Raw genomic sequence first — 19,157 nt, 5'->3', positions numbered from 1 at the left:
TTTGTATAATAAATTACATGGAGGCTGCCCTTGTGATAGTAATAACTCTTGTGTCAAAAAGTAGGTGCAATGTGAGACATTAATAATGATCATTTGTATGTGTATGTGCTGCCTGTCAGTAGAGATTATCAGCTAAATTTGCTTTAAAATGTATTCATGTTTTTCAATCCAATCAAATCAGTCTTTCATTGTAAGTTAAAAGCTACAATGATTTTCTTAATATCTTAAAATTACTGGAATTCTATTTTCTGTCTTGGAAAAGGTAAGTCAATAGTCTCCATTATATAAAAATTGTTGCAAAAACTAATTTTAGCCTTGATGTTGGCATTTCTTAAGAATGACTTCATAAATTATCAAAGATAATGTGGAATAGCAGCTTTATTTCCATAACTGTGGCTAAAGTTGTTTGAAGTAGATTTTATCTTTTAGAATAGTGGTGTATCAGAAGTATAGAGGACTCATAAACAATGTCATGCACACACAAATGCTTTTTAACCACCCTATTTTTAGACTCATTCACTTAATCATCGACGAGCAGTTCCAGGCCGTAAAAAACAGTTTGACATCCTTCTAGCTGAACACAAAGCTCGATCCAGGGAAAAAGAAGTCGCAAAAGACAAAGAGCATCCACCATCTGCAAGGGAAAGCTATCAGAGCCAGCCCACACCAGCACAAGACTCCCTGTCAGCATCCTCAGTGAACTCTGGGCAAGAATCTAAAGTAACATCTCCTGCAAAATCTAGACCACCAAATTCTGTACTTCCAAGGTAAGCAGTTCTCCAGTGTGGAATGTTGCATTCTGAAGGTGCTCTAAAGAAATGTCTTGGTCTTTCATACAGCTCATTTTATAAGCATTTGGTACTTCTTTAGGCTATTGCACTATAAAACATATCAATATAAGAATTTTTGCTAGCTTATGTTAACCTAACTCTGTCCATGGTAGCCTGTGATCTGGTTCGGAATGAGAAAAGGAATAGTGTCCAGCTTTGGCTCAGAATCTCAGACTAACTGCATTTTTTTGCTTAAATGGTCAGTAATAATTAGGAAAGTTTATATTCAAGTAATTTGGTCACAATTGAGAATAAAAGTCTATTTACATCAATCAGTGTAGGTATTAGGGGTAAGATTTTGCACATTTATGTAGAATTTTTCTCCAGAAATACTTTGCCAATTACATCAATGGAATTGTTGTAAAAAAAGGTGCAATTTAGTGTTGATTTAAAACTATTGATATGAAACCGTCCATAGCATGTCTTCCCTTGTTTTGAAGATTTTTCTTAGAAAGGACAAAAACAGTCTTCAGAAAGACAGTGCAAATTTCTGAAGCCATCCTTTTGCAAAAAACAGTGTGAGGTATTTGATCTACTGAATTCTAATTATCCTCTGGAAAAGTTTCCATATGTTTTGCTTATTTGTGGGAATTTTTTGCTACTAATTTTGTCTGGAGTGCATAGAGCTAAACTAGTTGGCTTTGTTAATATTTATATTTTTTCATCATTCATTTGTTTGCAGAAACCTTGGTCAGGATTGGGTGCTCATTTTGGGGCTTTGGTATAATAGTCCCTATTTCAAAGAGATATTTCTTGTATTTGCTGTCTCAGGTCTTACAGAGACAGATGTTTCCAATGCTTTCTGTGTGGTCACTAAGCCCTAATGAAGTTTTATTCCAACAGTGGCAGAGGTAGGCCTTGCAGGGTTTGAGTGAAAAGACAATGAAAGAATACCTACAGACGAGTTGGTGCTTCTCTGCCTAATTCTAGTAAAAGCAGTGACTTTACACAGTCCTTCTATAGAGAGGAGCACAGACAGGTAGAAATGGGGTTTAGTAGGTGTTACAGTCAAAGTAGCAAAACTGCAGTGCAATTCCGTGAGCATCAGCTGCAGAAATTGCAGAGGTAGTAGCACTCGAGGAGGAGGAGGATTTTAGCAGTCCCAGGCTGTGTTTGTACAGCCTACATTTCTGTTCTGCTGCAGTGCCTCCGTGGGGTTATCCTGTCTGGTTTCAGAGCAGCCACGGCAGCCTTGCTGCCTCTCTGTCTGGCCAGCAAGGCTGCGGCTCTGATGCTGCCAGAGGCACAGCTCGCCGGGGTCACCGGGGCGGCTCGCTGTGACCCGGCCGAGCCCTCCCGGGGCTGCGGGGCACTGCACTGCCCATCCCCAACAAGCAGCTGCAGCCTTGCTCCTGGTGCTGATGCCAGCGGTGAGCAATCCCTGCACAGGTCAGGAGAGGGCTCCTGTCCGCAGGCACAGGGTCTGAGGAGACTAAGAAGATCATTTGCAGATTTTGCCCAGTGTGGACATCTCTAGTCTCAGAGCTCTCAATACATACTTGGTTGTACAGACTATAACTGAGAACCTTTCCCAGTCCCACTTCTAATCTAATCTGTTTTCAATCTATTTTTGAAAGGCAAGACACCATCTCACCCTGTGATGCAAAGACATTCCTATTTTGTTTTATTGCGTTTTAGACAATGGTAAAGAAAACCTACATGCTGTGAGGGGTTCTCCCAGTTACTTCACTTACTAATCTCGCTGTAGAGGTAGACTAATAGTCAGCTAAACGCTGTTATATTTAGTACGCTAATTTTAGTAGGATTTTGGTATGAAATATAATTTTGTAACTGGACCCTTGGGATTAATCAAGTAGCAGAGTAATGGTTCAGTGTAAGAAAATTTTGTACATCTGGTTTTTGTTTGTGTTTTAAATATATTTTGCCTCTTTCAAGATCTGAAATCCAACTTCATGACAAATTTAAAATTTCAGGCAATAAAAGGGTGCTTCTGCTAACATTAACTTGATGACAACCTTACAATATATTTCTGACAAGACCAAATGTCAGCTATTCAGTGTCTTTTACTGTCCTTCTTTACACTGATCATTTCTGGCATCATTTGCTTTGATGCTTGATGCCAGCAGGTAGGTTTGTAGAGCCTTTGAATGCTGACGATTTAAATGCATATTCCCCTTCTAGACCTTCATCTGCAAATAGCATAAACAGCAACAGTTCTTCAAACCACAGTGGGTACGTACCAGAACTGCCACTGCCTTCCATGGGAGGAGATATCACAAGCAGATTGTCCAGTGATGAAGGAGAAGCGGATGGAGCTGAAGAATCTGAGAAATTAGACTGTCATTTTTCTGGACACCATCCCAGACCTCTTGGGGTATGTGTCAGTGTCTGGCATGCCTTGCCATTGTTCTTGCATAATTAGAGAGGGGAGAACAAATAAGTAATTTCATAAAAAGTTCACATTCAAAAAAATTTACATTCTAAAAACTGTTCTGAGGAGAAAAAATAAATTTAACAGAAAATTGTAAGGATGGGATAAGGTAGGAGGAGAAGACTGGTTAGTACACAGGATAAATTGATGTAGGACAAGATAGCAGAAAATCAGTACTTCTATTTTTAGATAGTCCTCTCAGTAGACTTCAAATTGGGTGTAGTTCTGCTAAACTAGGAAGGTTGCATTGCTTTAAATGTGACCTGAGCAGATATTCTCTTGGTTGTTGTAGTTCTTACAAAACTCTGCCTTGCAGTTGGTGGCAGAAGGCTAGTACAGTGCTCCATTCATTTCTGTACTCTGGTTTAAAGCAGTAATTAAATGGCATTTATGTGAGTGTCTGTGGACTTAGAAACTATTACTTCATTCATCTCAAAATGGAAAAGCTCTGGTGGTGGCTTAAGGATGTGTTTAAGCAGCTGGTTTTGTCTTTCTCCTGTGTTAGTGAGAAATTTCATTGTAAGCAGTAAAAGGTATTGCTGTACTGCTTTGTGGTATTATCTCTGCAGTGTGAATTTGTTTACACTATTCAGTCCAAGAAGCAGTGGAAGAACTCTTGAACTTCTTAGGAGTTGGTTCTCATAAAAATTGAGCCAAGGAACACCCTTATGTGTTTTCCATATAATATGCAGAATAAAACAAACATTGTGATAGCTGGTAGCATTGTTTATATTCCCTAGAGCAATGTAGAACCTGTTACTGTCAGACACCTGGAAAAGTATGACCTGAACATTAAATGATTGTCAGGTGAAATCCTGTATTGGGTACTTACAGAGAAAACGAGAATTATTGTAGTCCACATAATACTATCATATGCAGGAACCTCCTGTTTCCTGGGTACTCTTGTATATTACTTTGGTTTTGCTGACTGTTTCTCTGTGAATTAAAAACTCAAGGTTCACTGCCTGGGTGCCCACACATTTTAAAAATTAATCTAAGTACAGCCAGTTCTTGTACATGCCTCAGCAGTGAGGCATGGCTGTCAACAGCCATTTTGGTTTAGGATCCTAGTTTTGTTTCAAGACAAACCCACTGACTCATCTGTTCTCTGAAATCTTAGCATGTCTCAATTGAAGCAGTTACTGGTAGTGAAACTGTTCTTAGTCCATATCAGCATGAAGTCAGAAAAGATGGTGTAAATCACCTCCAGCTCAGTTCAGGCTAAATTGCTGAATTTCATATTCAAGTAGACTGTTTGCCTTACAAAGTCCCTCTCCCAGCCAGGTGGAAATAATTTATGGAGGGAAAGTCAGTAGCTCCTTAAATTGCCTCTTGATGGTACCTGATGTTAGTGGTAGCTCACTGAGAGGTGAGGCTAGTTTATCAGCTTAGGTGGTGGTTTTAATTAACCTGTTTAACCTTGTCATGAAACAGACTTAAGATGAACAATTGCAGTCACCACTTGCTGTCCATTAAGCTGAAAAGTACTTTGAATAGATGATTTTCTACCACATCCATGCTTCTGTCAGCCAGAATTTGTGTGACTGGGTCCCTCATATCATGGAGAGCTGTCTTGTTTTTTGAGGATGATTTGTAACAGTTTTCTCTCCTACAAATAGGTGTTGCGGCAGTTCTCTGCATCATGTAGGTCAGTAAGACTGAACTGAAGCAAGAGCAGATTCCTGATTGTAGCATTTCAGCATAGTAGGACTTTTCAGGAAGTTCTCAGGAGGAAGTGGTGGAAGTACTCCTGAGCTCTGCAGAATTCTCAACATATTTACTATTCCTCCTGCTGATTTTCATGCACTGTGAAGAGTGTATCCCATGTTCTGTTGTAGCACAGATGCCGTGGATGATAATTTACTTTTTTACTGAAATGTCAGTGGTTTGTTTATTAAGTAGATACTAAAGTTGTTCCCATTGCACTTTTTTTCCTCTTCAGTTATATTTTTTTTGCTGTCATGCAATTATGAGATTTAAGACGCACAGAACAGTGTAACTTGTCTTTCTGAGGTAGTAAGAATTTTTTGTTTAACAGTACCTCAGCAGTTACATTCTTTCTCTGGCACTGATTTGTTAATTAAGTATGACATATACTTTACATTAAGCTGGAATATTATGCACATATTTCACAATTCATGAAAAAAAGTATTTATGCTGCAGGTAGTGAAGACCACCTTTTAAAATAACTTTTATATGCATGATACAAATTACAATGGTGTTCCTTGATCTATCAATAAATATTTCATCATGTAGAAATACATTTTTATTAGCAACATTGTAATACCTTTTCTTTCAGTTCTGTTCATATGGCAGTCGCTTAATGGGAAGAGGGTACTATGTCTTTGACAGAAGATGGGACCATTTTCGATTCGCACTGAACTCCATGGTAGAAAAACACTTGAACTCACAGATGTGGAAGTAAGTGGGATTTTTACACTTGGTGGGTAATTTAACATTTTAAATTCTGTAAAATTTCTAAATTAAACACTCCATGGCTAATGTTTCTAAAATTACCTCTGTATTAAGGTATGTGTTCTTTTCTCTGTTAAGGAATATGCAGCCCCACAGAACAATCTCCCAGTCTGATGTAAATTTCTGCCAGATTTAGGACTCTTTTTAGTCCCTAAGAATCTAGATTTTGGCTTAGAATTTCATGCCTTTATCATGCCCCTAGATCACCCATTCAGGCTTTGCTGTGTAAGACTCATGAGTTGTAAGATAAGGAACTCAGTGCACATTTGTCTGTGCATAAGACGGAATATGATAGGGTTTTAGTCCACAGTGCCCTTACTGCCTCTGAGATCTTAAAATTCAGATTATTACTCACTGTCAAAGCATCTCTGTATCACATATGCAGGTTCTAAGCACCATAGGCTTCGACTACACAGATACATTAAAATAGACTGCACTTCTAAAATAGATGTTAATTCTTTTTGAAAAATAATTATTAAAAGTTCATGGCATCTGCAGATAGGATTGATTTTTTGGGGGTATTCTGATACAGAATATGCATTCTTCTTCCAATGTAATGACACTAAAGTGCAGTGTTTCATGTCACTGTTTATTATCAGGACTGTGTTATATTCATTGGATGCCAGCCATTAGATAAACAAGGTTTGATTTTTATTTAAATATATATTTTTAAGCACTAAATCTTGGCTTGTCTGACTAACCTGGTAACTTAATAATAACAGTGCCACTGTGCTAGGAGATGTAGTTTGGAAATGGTTAGTTCTGCCATAGAAGGGCCAGTTTCATGTCGGTTTAGAGACCAATCATGCTCAATTTGCTTTGTAAATTTGTAAACTAGTGTCTATCACCTTCTACAAATAAAAATATTTTAGTTTCCTTAAATAGGAAGATTAAAATTTGTTATCTATTGGCTTTGTCAGGAGAAAAGATGCTTGGGCATCTGACAAAACATGTACCAATACTAGTACAAACTAGTACCACTACTATCAATGAAAACAAAAATAACCTTTATAGTAGTTATTTGATACCAGAAGTAACATGGCTTATCCTGCTCCCACTAAATCTGATTTTAAACATGTTCCCAAATTCTAGCTGTTTATACAATCTCTAATATTTTAATGAATTCCAGCCATACTCACTTGTCTGTATAACACAGGAGGCTGACAGTGCCTAACCTCTGCTGTCCTCAACCCTCCTCTGGACTGACCTTTTCCTGTGCTCCCCAAGCAGAGCTGGGTGTGAGGCTGTTATTCTGTAGCTCTGCAGCTGTGGCCAGAGGTACAGGGATGCAGGGCCATGTTTTCAGAACTGTAACATTAACAAAGTCCTTTTTTCCCTAGTTCTCAAAAGTACTTTGCAAAGGTGGGCTGGAATTGTTGGCCCTTTATAAAAGTAACCTGAGGAATGGCTCTGGTGAGCAGCTTTGTTTGCATTGCAAGTGGCAGGCAGTAGGACTTCCTCATTTCTGGTGGCATGGACTGTATGTAATCCCTTATGTAACTGTGCCATAAACAGTGTTCTGTGCAACAGTCTCCACGGGAGGAATACCTGGAGAGAACACTTGTAATTAGGATTTGATTTATGATAAAACAGCACACCCAGGGCTGCTCTTTTATCATACTTCTCTGAGGACTAGAGTAAGCCTTTAAAAATGGAAAATGTGTCAGTAGTGAGGATAACAAGGACAGAGTTATGGGGCTGCACAGCTTCTTAGCAACGAGAAATAAGATTAAACTGTGAATTAAATTTAAGACTAAATAATCGGAAAAACTCATATAATAATATTCCAAGAGATATTATGATGGTCTGGTTCTTTGATAATAACACACTAGATAACATAATAGATGATGGCTGAATGGAAAGGAATTTGAATACATTCTACTAATTTTACAGGTAATATTATTAGATTTTCTTCTCAGAAGAGTATTTAGCTGCTTATAAAGCTTATCAAGTTCTGTTTAATATTTTGTCAATTTTTCAATATCAGTGAAAATTAATCAACAATTTACCTGTTTAATCCCATCTAACCAGTTCTCAAACGAGCTGTTGGGAATAGCACTGCATTTGGAAAGGGATGAGCTTTCCTCTTTAACACAATGATTAAGTGCTTCACCACCCCCCACACTGGCTCATTCACTACTGTAATGAAATCTAACCTATGAGTTTAGTTTGATATTGAAACTGTTCTCCCACTTGAACTTTGAAGCAAAACATGTGCAATTAACGAAACATAGTGGCTAGGATATTTACAGGTGCCACTGTCTGGTGTTTTATTTACTTTTTTTAATTGTTTGGTAAAATAAGAGCGGGGAAAAGGAAATGGAATTTGTAATAATGTGTTTACATTGCAATACTGTGCACTTAATTGTTGTATGTGATTGGTAGAATAGGAATCAAAATTATAATGAACTAGGTTTTGAATAAGTTAGTCCTTCACAGAAATTATTTCCTATCCGCATTGTTTGGATGGAATTTTTATGTATCTAAATGTCATCTTCTTTTTTTTTTTCCTCCTTTCCTTTTCTTTTCTACTTAGGAAAATTCCTCCTGCGGCAGATAGTCCCATGCCTTCTCCAGCAGCACATGTCTCCACTCCTTTTCCAGCATCAGTCTTACAGCCCTTCAGCAACCCCAGTGCTGTGTATATTCCTTCAACACCTATCAGTTCAAGAATCACTTCTTCTTATATAATGACATCAGCCATGTTATCAAATGCAGCCTTTGTGACAACGGCAGAGACGAATTCCATTATGTCACACACCACAGCTTTTCCTCATGTGGCTGCAAGCCTCAGTATCATGGACTCAACTTTTAAGGCGCCATCAGCTGTGTCACCAGTGCCAGCAGTCATCCCTTCCCCATCCCACAAGCCATCCAAAACAAAAACCAGCAAATCCTCAAAAGTGAAAGACCTGTCATCTCGGAGTGATGAGTCTTCAAGTAACAAAAAGAAAAAGCCGCAGTCGTCATCGTCATCATCATCATCGTCCTCATTATCTTTGCAGACATCTTCCTCGTCTTCATTTTCAGGGTCCCACAAAAAGAACTGTGTCCTGAACCCCAGTTCAACATTGAACTCCTATCAGGCGACATCCTCCTATAACAGTGTGTCTGTGCACAATACCAATAATGGAACAAGCCCACTCAGTGCCAAATCGGAGCCCTCAGGACGGACTTCATTGTCAAGTAGTTCAACAGACTCAGTGAAACACATGAGCATGGTAGTGAGCAGTATTGACTCTTCTAATCTGTCTGTATCTTCTCTCGTGCACCACTCAGGGGACCACTCCCTGGGAGCACATAATGCAGTGTCTTCTCTACCCCTTTCTTTTGACAAATCAGAAGGAAAAAAACGTAAAAACTCTAGTTCTAGTAGCAAAGCCTGTAAAATCACTAAAATGCCTGGTATGAATAGTGTTCATAGAAAGAGCACTGCCAACCTTATTTCTGCGGTGCCAGATCCTACAAGCAGCTCCATCTCTCGGCAGGTAAGGGACTCTTCCAGTTATTTTTTTGCAGATCATGTCTGACTTCCTTGAAATATTTCATGCATTCTGAAAACAAAATACCATATTTACTTCAGATTGGTTTTCATCACACAACTTACTTTCTAGGTTAATACAGAAACATATTTGTATTTGTTTTGTACCAGTCATAGAAAGATGTTTTTAGAGTTAAAAAATGAAATATATATATACTTTCTCAAAATATTTTTATGAGATTTTTTTATTCAATTATTAAAGTAGCTATTTGTACCTCTGAAAGTAAAATTGAATGTCCAGAATGGATAAATAACTTTTAGAAAAAAAAGTTTCTTAATTCTCATCTCTCTGAAATAAATTGTCTTATTGAAACAGGAAGATGAGAGTCAGAATTTCTGTTTATTTCTTTTCCCAAACTTGTTGCGGGTTCATTTCCTAATGTTATGCAAGTCTCTTCATTTCTCTTCTGTAAAACACATTTGCCTTTCTCGTGGGAGAGTCAGAGGTGCCTCACCTCAGATATTGTTTCCTGTTTGAAACTGGAAAAATTAAGAAATCAAGATCTTAACCAGATGACCTTTAGTGGACATTTGGTTATCTTTTTTAGTGTATATGTGTTTACAGAATATTGAAGTCAGTGCAACAGATAACGTTACACATGCTTGCTTCATTGATAGCAACAGAGCTTTGGCTTCTCTTTCAGAAGCTATATAAGGTGCTATATAAGGACAAAAGTATATGTGAAGTAAGATCTGGTGGGAAAACTGCCAATAAACGATCTTTATAATGATCTACTGTTTCATTCTGCTACCGTGTCCAGTGCTATGCGGTGCACACAAAACAGCACTTGGCCCTGGCGTCTGGAAGACAAAGCCATAGAAAAAAGGATACCTCAGAGAATCAAGAGAAGGTAGCTTAGGAAATTTTTTTGTTGTTTGTGAAACTCTCGTTTCCTAAGGATATTGCACATAAAAACAAGTGGAATTTGGAAAAGAAGATGGTAAAGGCAAAGCAATCCATAAGTAACATGGCAGAAATGGGAGAGGAAAAAAAGGAATAAATGAATCCTAAAGCCAGTATAGGAGACAGAAAGAAGGTCTCAAAGAATGGCCTAGCAGGTATATTTTCTCTTTCCTACTTCCAGCAGAGGTGCAACAGAGATTACGTTTGGCTTTTTAAAATGGGTAGTGGCACTGTCTTTCTATTGTAAGCCTATTAAATGTGTCGTGCAATCAGAACTGCTATTCAAGTAACTGAAGTCAGCAGAGGATGCTGTAAATTCTTCCTTCTGTCACACAATCTGATCTTTGAAATGTGTGTCCAGAAAGATTCAATTGCCCTGAGGTATGTGGTGTCAAATGGAAAGAAAAAATAAGTACAAATTGGTACTTTGGTACAGACATGGGTAATAGGAAATGGATTGTATCGTCTTTTCACAGGACATAGACTGTGTCTGTAGCTAGTACAGTGTGAGGAAGTCTTACAGCTGCGTGCAGGAGGTTCTGAGTTCAAATTCTAAGCCCTCTAGGGATCAAGGCTGTTCCTGTGTGTCATTCCTGTTTCAATTTGTGATGTATTTCATCATGTTGCATAGTAATAGAAGTAAATAAAGCACAAGGAATCAATCAGAGGTCTTTGCTGAATATTTGTAAAAATGTAATTCTGACTAATATCTTTTCCTTAAGTAAGAGGTTAAATATTTGTAATGAGTGTTACAATATACAGATATTTATAGATATAAATATATATATATATATATGTGTCCTGTTGCATCCATACATACATATATATGTATACATGCATATATGTATATGTATGTATACATGTAAAAGTTGGTCACACTTTCCTCTTAAACTGCTGAGTTTTGGAGCTACAGCAGTAATCAAAAATAGGAGGTAAAATGGAGTTAATTGTATTTCAGAATTCTGGCTGGCAGCTAATTGTCTTTGTTACAAGGATAATGTATGCAATACAAAATAAATGGAATTTGTACCCATTTAAGCATATGGGTCAAATAATATTACATACTCTACATGTGTTTCTTAAAGCTCTGGAGAATACAATACTTAAATTCCCTTTTAAGCTGTGCTGTTTGGCTTGCTGTGTTTTAGAAATGCAATTACAGTAAAAATCCCACCCAAAAATGGAATTGCTTAAAATCTTGCTCCTGTTCCTTGATGTAATAGGGCAAACTAAAGAGGCTAAGAACACAGAAAAAAGATCAAGCAGCAGGTGATAGGCTTAGGCATAGTTTTCTTATTTAATTCAACTCTTGACTGCATAGATAGTAACTCAAAGTGTTAACCATTAAGTTTTGAAGTACACTTGGTTTTTAAAAGAGACTGAAAAAAAAACGAATTTGAGTTTTGGCCTCACACTAATACTTTTGAAATGGTGTTTCCCATCATTAAAGACCCAAGACATCTTGGAACCTTTCTTTCTTTTCAGAGTGCTGTACCTGTTCAGCCTATGTGACTGTTTCTCCATTTAAAAGGAGGACCTGTACTTATTATGAAGGGTTTTATGAATGCTGTAATGGTGTAGGTAGAGACGAAAGGTTTGCAGGTGTGTCCTGATTTGGTGAATGACTAGGGAAGATACAAGACTGTGTATCTTTAGTGAAGATTTGTATGTTGAAGAATGTTATCTTCTAGAGAAGAGCTGTGGCAGGCAAAACAACAAGGTGAAGGGAGCAGGACAGGCAAGGGCTCATCCTTTTCATGCACCATGGGAGCACCTTCAAAACTGGCTGTAAATAAAAACTTGAAAATTTATTCTGGATAGAATGTGAACAGAGAACACTGTTTCAAGCAATCTCTGTGTCAAAAAGGGCAAATGGGGAGAGGAAGAGAGAGGCTACCTTTCACTCTCTGTGTGAAATAGTAAAATAACAAACAATGCTGCAGAAGGGTAGGAGAAAGCTGCTCTTGTGAAGGTCCTGCCAGCAATGCCACGGCCCCACCAAGTCAGCAAGAAACTGGTTACTGCACTTCTCACTGTTTAGAAAACAGGTCCTTGCTACCTCTCCGTCAAAGGATTAAAGTGATGTTACTTAAAGTCCGGTGACTTTGTAAACAACTTTTCACACTCCAGTCATCTGCCATTTGCAGACAGGTGTCCATGGTTAATTTTTATCAGTCTTTTAACCCCTGAGGAACTACTCCTCTGACTCAGCAGCTGTGTCCCTTTTTGTATTGCAGCAGAAATATCTACACCACATTTACAGGTCATTGTAGACTGCTCTTTCAGAGCACTGTAAACTCAGAAATAAGCAGATTGAATATTGCAATGTTATAACTAAGTACTTTTAAAATGTATGGATGCATACTATAATTCACACTCATCCCCAAAGAAATTCTCTGATGTAGTAAATGGATAAAAATGGAAGCTTGAACCTCTTAGATTTGGTTCTTATCATTAATATTTGTTTTATTGAGCAATGATACATGGAAGAAAATGGAATAACTTAGGGCATGCTCTGGTGCTTGGCCACTTGGTTTAAGCTCCTCAGGAGTGGGGAAGGTCTCCTGGGGAGGATCCCACGACCTCGAGCACTCTGTGCTCTCTGATTAGCTGCTCTAAGTGACTCCAGTAACAAGCAAAAACAGTATTTCTGTCTATACTGGGTGGGGGGTTACAGTTTATATTCCCTCAGCAACTGTTTTGTATGTTATTTTCTGACCTGTATTAGTATTTATGTGTCTTTTAAGACTATTTAAAGTATGCAGACTCTGAGAGACAATGACTATTCTATCTGAAGTGTATCTTTTGCAATAACAAAATACCTGTGTTCCAAATGCAACACAGTTAGTACCATGTTACATAGGAAAGGGAAGGCCATCACCACCATCTGCATCCAACTGACAAATATGCCTCTCAATACTGCTCAATTAATGTTTTTCAGATTGGAAAAAATAGCAGTGTAGCTTTGTCACAATCCAGTCCTTCGAGTACATCAAACCCAGTACACAACAGACAAGTAAGTTGCTTTAAAAAGTGTACTTAAGTAGTCTGTAAGCATTTTTGAAACATTTTATACTATAAAACCTTAAAATATAAAGAACTGTATTCATAAAAAAATTATAGAAGCTGCCTTTCAGTGAACTAATACTAGATTTCTCCTCTCATGTAACTTTTTTCCAGTTATTTTCCCCTCCAAGAATTATGAATTACAAGGTTTTTTGCTTGTTTTTCACCACCTGTATTACAGCTCAGGTTGTCTCATGTGCTGCTCACTGGCTGTTGCTTTGGCAATAGAGACTCAGCAGCAGCAGATCTCTGTTGGTTTTTCTATCCAACTTCTCCTGCTGAGCAAGATGGCTCAGCAGAGTCCCCACACTGGCACAGGAGGGACAGCATTTAAAAATAGGCCAGAAGTGAAGCAGCAAAGAGAGAACAGAAACAGGACAGAGAAGACAAGGCACTTGACTATTCAGAGAAACTAATCTGAAAGCATAACTAACTCATGTGTAATGTGAGTTCTTAGGCTATGAGTTGGATAATGATAATAAATGCTGTAACTCAGCTTTTTTATGAGAACAGGTGCTTGAGCCATGATCCACCCCTCATCTGTCTGGAGGACTGATACACTAGTTTGTTTTAATATGGCCCCTACTATTTGACTCTCCAAGTTGAGTACTTTATCAAGAATTTAATATCAAGTTCTTTAGTGTGAAAAGATTTCCCACCTCAGCGATGTATAGCCACAAATAATCCAGAGGATTTTTCTGTACAACCAGTGTCTTAGAATTCTGTTATGTATTCTGGCTAAATTATGCATGAGTAGTTATTCCAAAGGGTTGTGCTGCTTAGTTTCTGCTATGTAGACACAGCAAAAGAATAGTAATGATTGTAGTAATGATAACCCACCACTGTATGTCCATTCAAAATACTCTGAATTGCTCACATCTTGAGATGAACTGCCAAACAATTTTTTTTTTCTCTCACTGCTGAATGCAAAACTATGTATGGAAAAACTACTCTGAAAGGAAGAAAGTGGAAAGTTTTTTCATACTTCTAGGGAGTGGCATTTTCCTGTGTGAGACACTGTCATCCAACTGCCAGTGACAAACTGTTCTGAAGTGCAAAGCTGTTTGTGTTTTAACATCTTGCTCCTGTGTTAGTATAACATACACACTACCCGAGAAGCAGAACTTGTTGGGATCTGTTGCCTAGATCCCATGGGGAAAACCTAAGAGTACAAAACATTAATTTTGTGTCAGCCGTATGTAAACTGAGACTATTGCAGAGCTTTTCAGCTGCCTGTTTTCATAACTTCATCAAAAATAGAAGTGTTTCCTTGTTTTAAGCCTCACAAACTTTATATTTTATAAATATGTTTTTGTCAGTTTGGTAGTTGAATGTGGAGCTCAAAGTACAAATACAAAAAAAAAATCAAGTTGATACTAAGTGTTGTTAAACTTTTTTTTTAAACTTAGACAGGATTTTAGTATTGGAACCATGAATAATGATTCCCTATTTAATAAACGCTTGTCACTGTCAAATCAAACTGCTTTGTTGGCAGCTTTCATCTCCAATCTAGCAATTGAATAGTCTCTAAATAAATTTCTGTCTTAAACTATGCTGTAATGTTTCATTATAAAGGTGTTAATAATTAGGTAACAATAAGTGGACCTACAAGTGTATGCTGTGTCAGTAAAGATATTACTGTGGAAGCTGAGCTCTCTTGTTTTGAATGTTAGTGTTGCTATAACCGTGATGATCAGAGAGTCCAAGTGAAGCAAGGTCTGTAGGCAGAGACAATCTCTGCTATACACCAGGGTTTATAGTTGGAAAAATCTGGCAAGTTTTCATGAATACATCACAACAACAGACTTCTAACAATGCAGTTAGAAGCAGAGTTGCAGCTGCTGAGCTAAATGTGCATATGGAGCAGTTCCTCTGGACTGCCTCCACTGTGTTTCCTGGCCAGGCAACCTGTCGGGGCTGTCTGCTGGTGCAGCGGGGGAGCCAAAGGGAGGAGAAGATTGTTCTCAGGAGAAGGGAGAGGAGTCCATAACTCATCACAGGGTTGAGTGGCTGGGTGTGAATGTGGCATTTGGAAAATTGTGTTAGGCCACAAACCCAGCCTTGTTCACACCTATGACTGCCCACTTGCAGTCCAACTGGGAGAGGGAGCTTCCCGCTGGCCTTCCCAGTGCAGCCGGTCGGAGTGAGGGGACACACGGCAGTGCTGTGACAGTCACCTGCCACCCAGAATGGAGTGCTTCTCATTATTGAGTTGTGAGCTGAAGGTGGCCTGTCGTGTTTATGTCACAGGAGTAGTTCCTTTTGGCCATTTGCTCCATGTGTTCAAGTTCACTCAGGTACACCCGTGGGACTGGTGGATCATGAGGAGAATTGCTGTAGGCCTGTCAGTTCTCTTCCATTGCATTAAACTCCATCAGGTTAAACTCAAAAGGATTCTTCTCAATTAATGTTTAATATGAATATTGCTGCCTCTCTTTAAGACCTGAACAAGGGATTGTATACATAAAAGCGTGCCTGTTTTTCCAACTATTCTTGCTTTAGTAAAAGAGGTATTTTTCCATACAAAAACTACTTGGTCTTTAACAAAAATTAATGGAATGGTAGTTTTACAGTCAAATTATTTGTGCCTGTATGTATTAAAAGTTTGTTTTCTCCAGATTTTATCCTTGTTCTAGGTTTTTAACTAATCAAGTGTTTTTGTCTTCATAGTGCTTTTAGGTGCCTGAAAGTGTTAACACTTCAAGACCTCAGTATGCGGTGGTTTTTAATACTGAGTAACTAGATCATTTTATTAAGGGAAGGTGACAACGTGTATGCTGTGTGAGGATTCCTTGTGCATGAAAACATGCTGTGTAGAGGAAAAGATTCTTCAGAGTTGTCGTCTGATTGCTGCTCTTTATTTGTAATGATAACCAAGTTAATGAACATGAGATTCACCAAAGCTTACTAAAATCAGACCATCCCAAAAGGAAATATGCTGTTTATTCAAAGCAGTTCCTTTTCTTAAAGGTCTAATGTAGTCAGTAAACAGGAAGGAAATTTAGTTCAGGGACTTGAAATAAATTCCTGCTTTGAGTACTGTCAGCCACAGACATTGTTGAAGTGTTTTATACCAAAAGACATTGTGTGATTTTGAACCTGGCTCTGGTTTCTCTTTTAGAAGACATCAAACCGGACTGGTAGAATAAGGACTCTTCCATAACAAGGAAAAGGAACCAGCCTATAATCTCTAGCTCTCAGCAGCCCTACTCCACAGGGTTTTTCTTTTCTATGTCCTGCAGATGGATTTAATCTTTTACAAATTTGTGGTTTTAAAGAGAATTAAATTTACAGAAAACTGTAATAGTGATTTGTTTAGTTTTTCCACTTGTATTTGCCACTGATCTGTGCGTTCTGCTTGGTTATGTTTCATGCCTTTTAAAGCTGTTAGTGTTGCAATGCTCCCTTTGTTTCCTTACCAGAACACAATGGACATTCCAAAAAAAAAAAAAAATCCAGATCATGATTTGAATTTATTTAAAGGATCTCCAAATTTTTTCATTAAATAAAAATTACAGTAATTCTGTATTTAAGCTTGTCCTATGGATAAAAATTGAGTGCATTTCTTAGTAATTTGCAAACAGCTGGAGCACTGCAACTTTAGGGACTAATCCTGATTGGTGCTCTGTACCTACAGCATTTAATAATTTCAGTGGGAATTCTGAGTGTTCAGCCTCTTCCAGGATCAGACTCTTAAGGAATCTGTAGTTCAATCAATGCATAGCAGAATTTTGCACCAAACTGTAATTACTGTTATCAGGGGCCCAATGTGTAAAATCCCCATATCTTGGGGGATTTCCAGACCCTTAAGAACACAGCACTTGATAACTTCAGTGAGCAGTTTGGGTTTGTGAGGACAGGAGTTGAGCAGATTGGCTTGCATTAATAGAATTGCACTGACAGTGTTTCTTATAGGATTACTGAATAATTTTTTAATAAATATAGATTTTATAATCAGGAAGCCAATACTAGGTACTGGAACAATAGTACAGAGGAGTTAATTTTTATTTCTACAGTGTTAAAAGTGCACTTATATGCTGGTTTATTTACATCTTGGGGAAAGGCGAGAGACTGCAAATAGGGAGATTATTACTACTTTCTTTTTTAAAAAAAGAAGGCTTAAGGCAAATTTTAAGACTAAAAATGTTTAAGCAATTATAAACAAGGCTAGACCCTTTGAAAAAAGTTTAGAAATATTCTTAAAATAAATTTTTATAGTGTTAATTTTGTAATAATTTATGTTTTGCTATACTTCAGAGCTAACTGACCGGTATAGTTTCAGAAACAGTATGAAACTTAGGAAAGTTTAAGCAATGTTTATATTTTTAAAATGTTCTTTGAATTATGTTTTTATTGTACATTTCTTCAGACTGAAAAATGTGTACATATCTTTGTTATTTTTGCACAATTTTTGTCTTGTTCAGTTTTAGGAGCAGTACTACGTTGATTTTTTTTAATTTATTTTGAGTTATAAAACTGCAGGATTTTAAAAATCTCAGTAACAAAGTCATCCTCTGTAATCAATGAACTGCTATTTCTAGTTGTTGAGGGAAAACAGTGGTTGTGAGATTCAGTGGTTGCTTCTGAGAAATAAAGCTAATCAGTGACTGAAGGAGCAATTTTGTAGTTTTAGGGAGCTTTAGCTGTTTCCATGCGTCTTTTAATTGGAAAGCTGAATTATGGAGCCTGTCCTTTGAATGCTGCTTAAATTTTGTTTTCAACTGGCTTACACCTGACAGCATTTCAGGAAAGTTAAGCACGAAGTAAAATCCCGTGGTGTTCTTTCATCATCAAAGAATCATTATTTAATTAAATGTATTGAAAATTTTAGCCTGCAAAGTGAAATGGAAGTAAACATTTGGGAAAAAGTGGATACAAACTGGACCAGCCTATAATGCATTCTTAGTGTAGCATTCACTCGTAGTTCTTTTTCTTCCCCATTTGCCTGAAAACCTTGTGATTTGTTTCCAGCAATAGAGGCTCAGAAGCTTTGGTTGTTACACATACGCAATGCATAGGCCCGTCAGCCATAAAAAGCGACTTGGATAACTTGTATGCCTTCTTTTGTATCGATGTAACAATTGTAAATAGTGCTGATCGACCTTTGTAGAGAATAGTTTATACAGCATATTCTATTATTGCTGATTCTCAGTGAACTATTGTTTTAAAAAAAAGAAGAAAAAAAGAAATTTTTCTATTTACACCTTATATTTTGTTATGCTGTTGACCCATGGCACTTTAACAAAACTCTGTGGGTTTTGCATAGCTGGTCAGTCATGGGATATATTAAATAACTGTTGTTGCACAGAAATGAATTTGCACCTGCTATATTGTGCTTTCCTACTACAGATTTTAGAACCTTTTCCAGAAGACTTTTGAAGAAAGCATGTCCAATCATTCTAAGAAAAAAAAATGCCATACTTGTACAGCCAATTTCTTTTCTACAATCCATATTTTGTAACACTAAGTATTTTCATTCTTTGTCCTGCACCTTTATGTATTAGCAGTATCGAATAGAATTCATTCCATGCTTGTGATAATTGTAAGCAGAATAAATGTCTAAAGTAGGTGTAAATAGTAAATTCTATGGCTTACAGTTTAAAAAAGGAAAACCAGAACAAACATGTATCTGATTGATACTGCCATGGTTCAACACCGGGCCTGGAGATATTCTCTAGTGAGCGATTGTATTTTTTGTTTTTTGCTTTATTATTTTTTTTTTGTAACATGGCTTTGTAAATAAAATAATTTATATGTTTGTAAGAAACAGATGGGGTTTGTCATTATTTCCCTTTGCAAAGCAAAAATGGTGTGTATTGTAAGACTGCCCTTTCTCTTTCCAGGGGCTCAAATACACTGTGAAGATACCCTGCACGAAGATTCCATTGTAGTTCAAAAGATCTGCCCAGCTTTCTGTACAGGGCTGAAGTGCTCTGGAATTATTTTTGG

General features: G+C 37.5%; 1 protein-coding gene across 9 annotated transcripts in view; it reads left to right on the top strand.

The window, feature by feature from the left end:
• The window catches only part of ATXN7L1 (ataxin 7 like 1), a 113,709-nt gene extending 94,734 nt beyond the window's left edge, over positions 1–18,975 (top strand). For 4 of the 9 annotated variants that reach the window (XM_085040665.1, XM_085040625.1, XM_085040675.1 and 1 more), the window contains 6 exons: positions 511–767; positions 2,973–3,165; positions 5,522–5,643; positions 8,234–9,185; positions 13,084–13,158; positions 15,506–18,975. In XM_085040665.1, coding sequence (XP_084896791.1) covers positions 511–767; positions 2,973–3,165; positions 5,522–5,643; positions 8,234–9,185; positions 13,084–13,158; positions 15,506–15,616 — 1,710 coding nt within the window. In that variant the 3' untranslated portion in view covers positions 15,617–18,975. Of the gene's footprint in view, positions 1–510; positions 768–2,972; positions 3,166–5,521; positions 5,644–8,233; positions 9,186–10,137; positions 11,212–13,083; positions 13,159–15,505 lie in introns of those variants that run through there. The other 5 variants (XM_085040695.1, XM_085040633.1, XR_014846277.1 and 2 more) reach the window with 4 other exon arrangements.
• The last annotated feature ends 182 nt before the right edge of the window (positions 18,976–19,157 follow it).

This window comes from Lichenostomus cassidix, chromosome 1Aa, assembly GCF_008360975.1.
Source record: "Lichenostomus cassidix isolate B80296 chromosome 1Aa, HeHo_3.0, whole genome shotgun sequence".
NCBI classification, from domain to species: domain Eukaryota; kingdom Metazoa; phylum Chordata; class Aves; order Passeriformes; family Meliphagidae; genus Lichenostomus; species Lichenostomus cassidix.
This window is presented reverse-complemented; position numbering and strand designations above follow the sequence as displayed.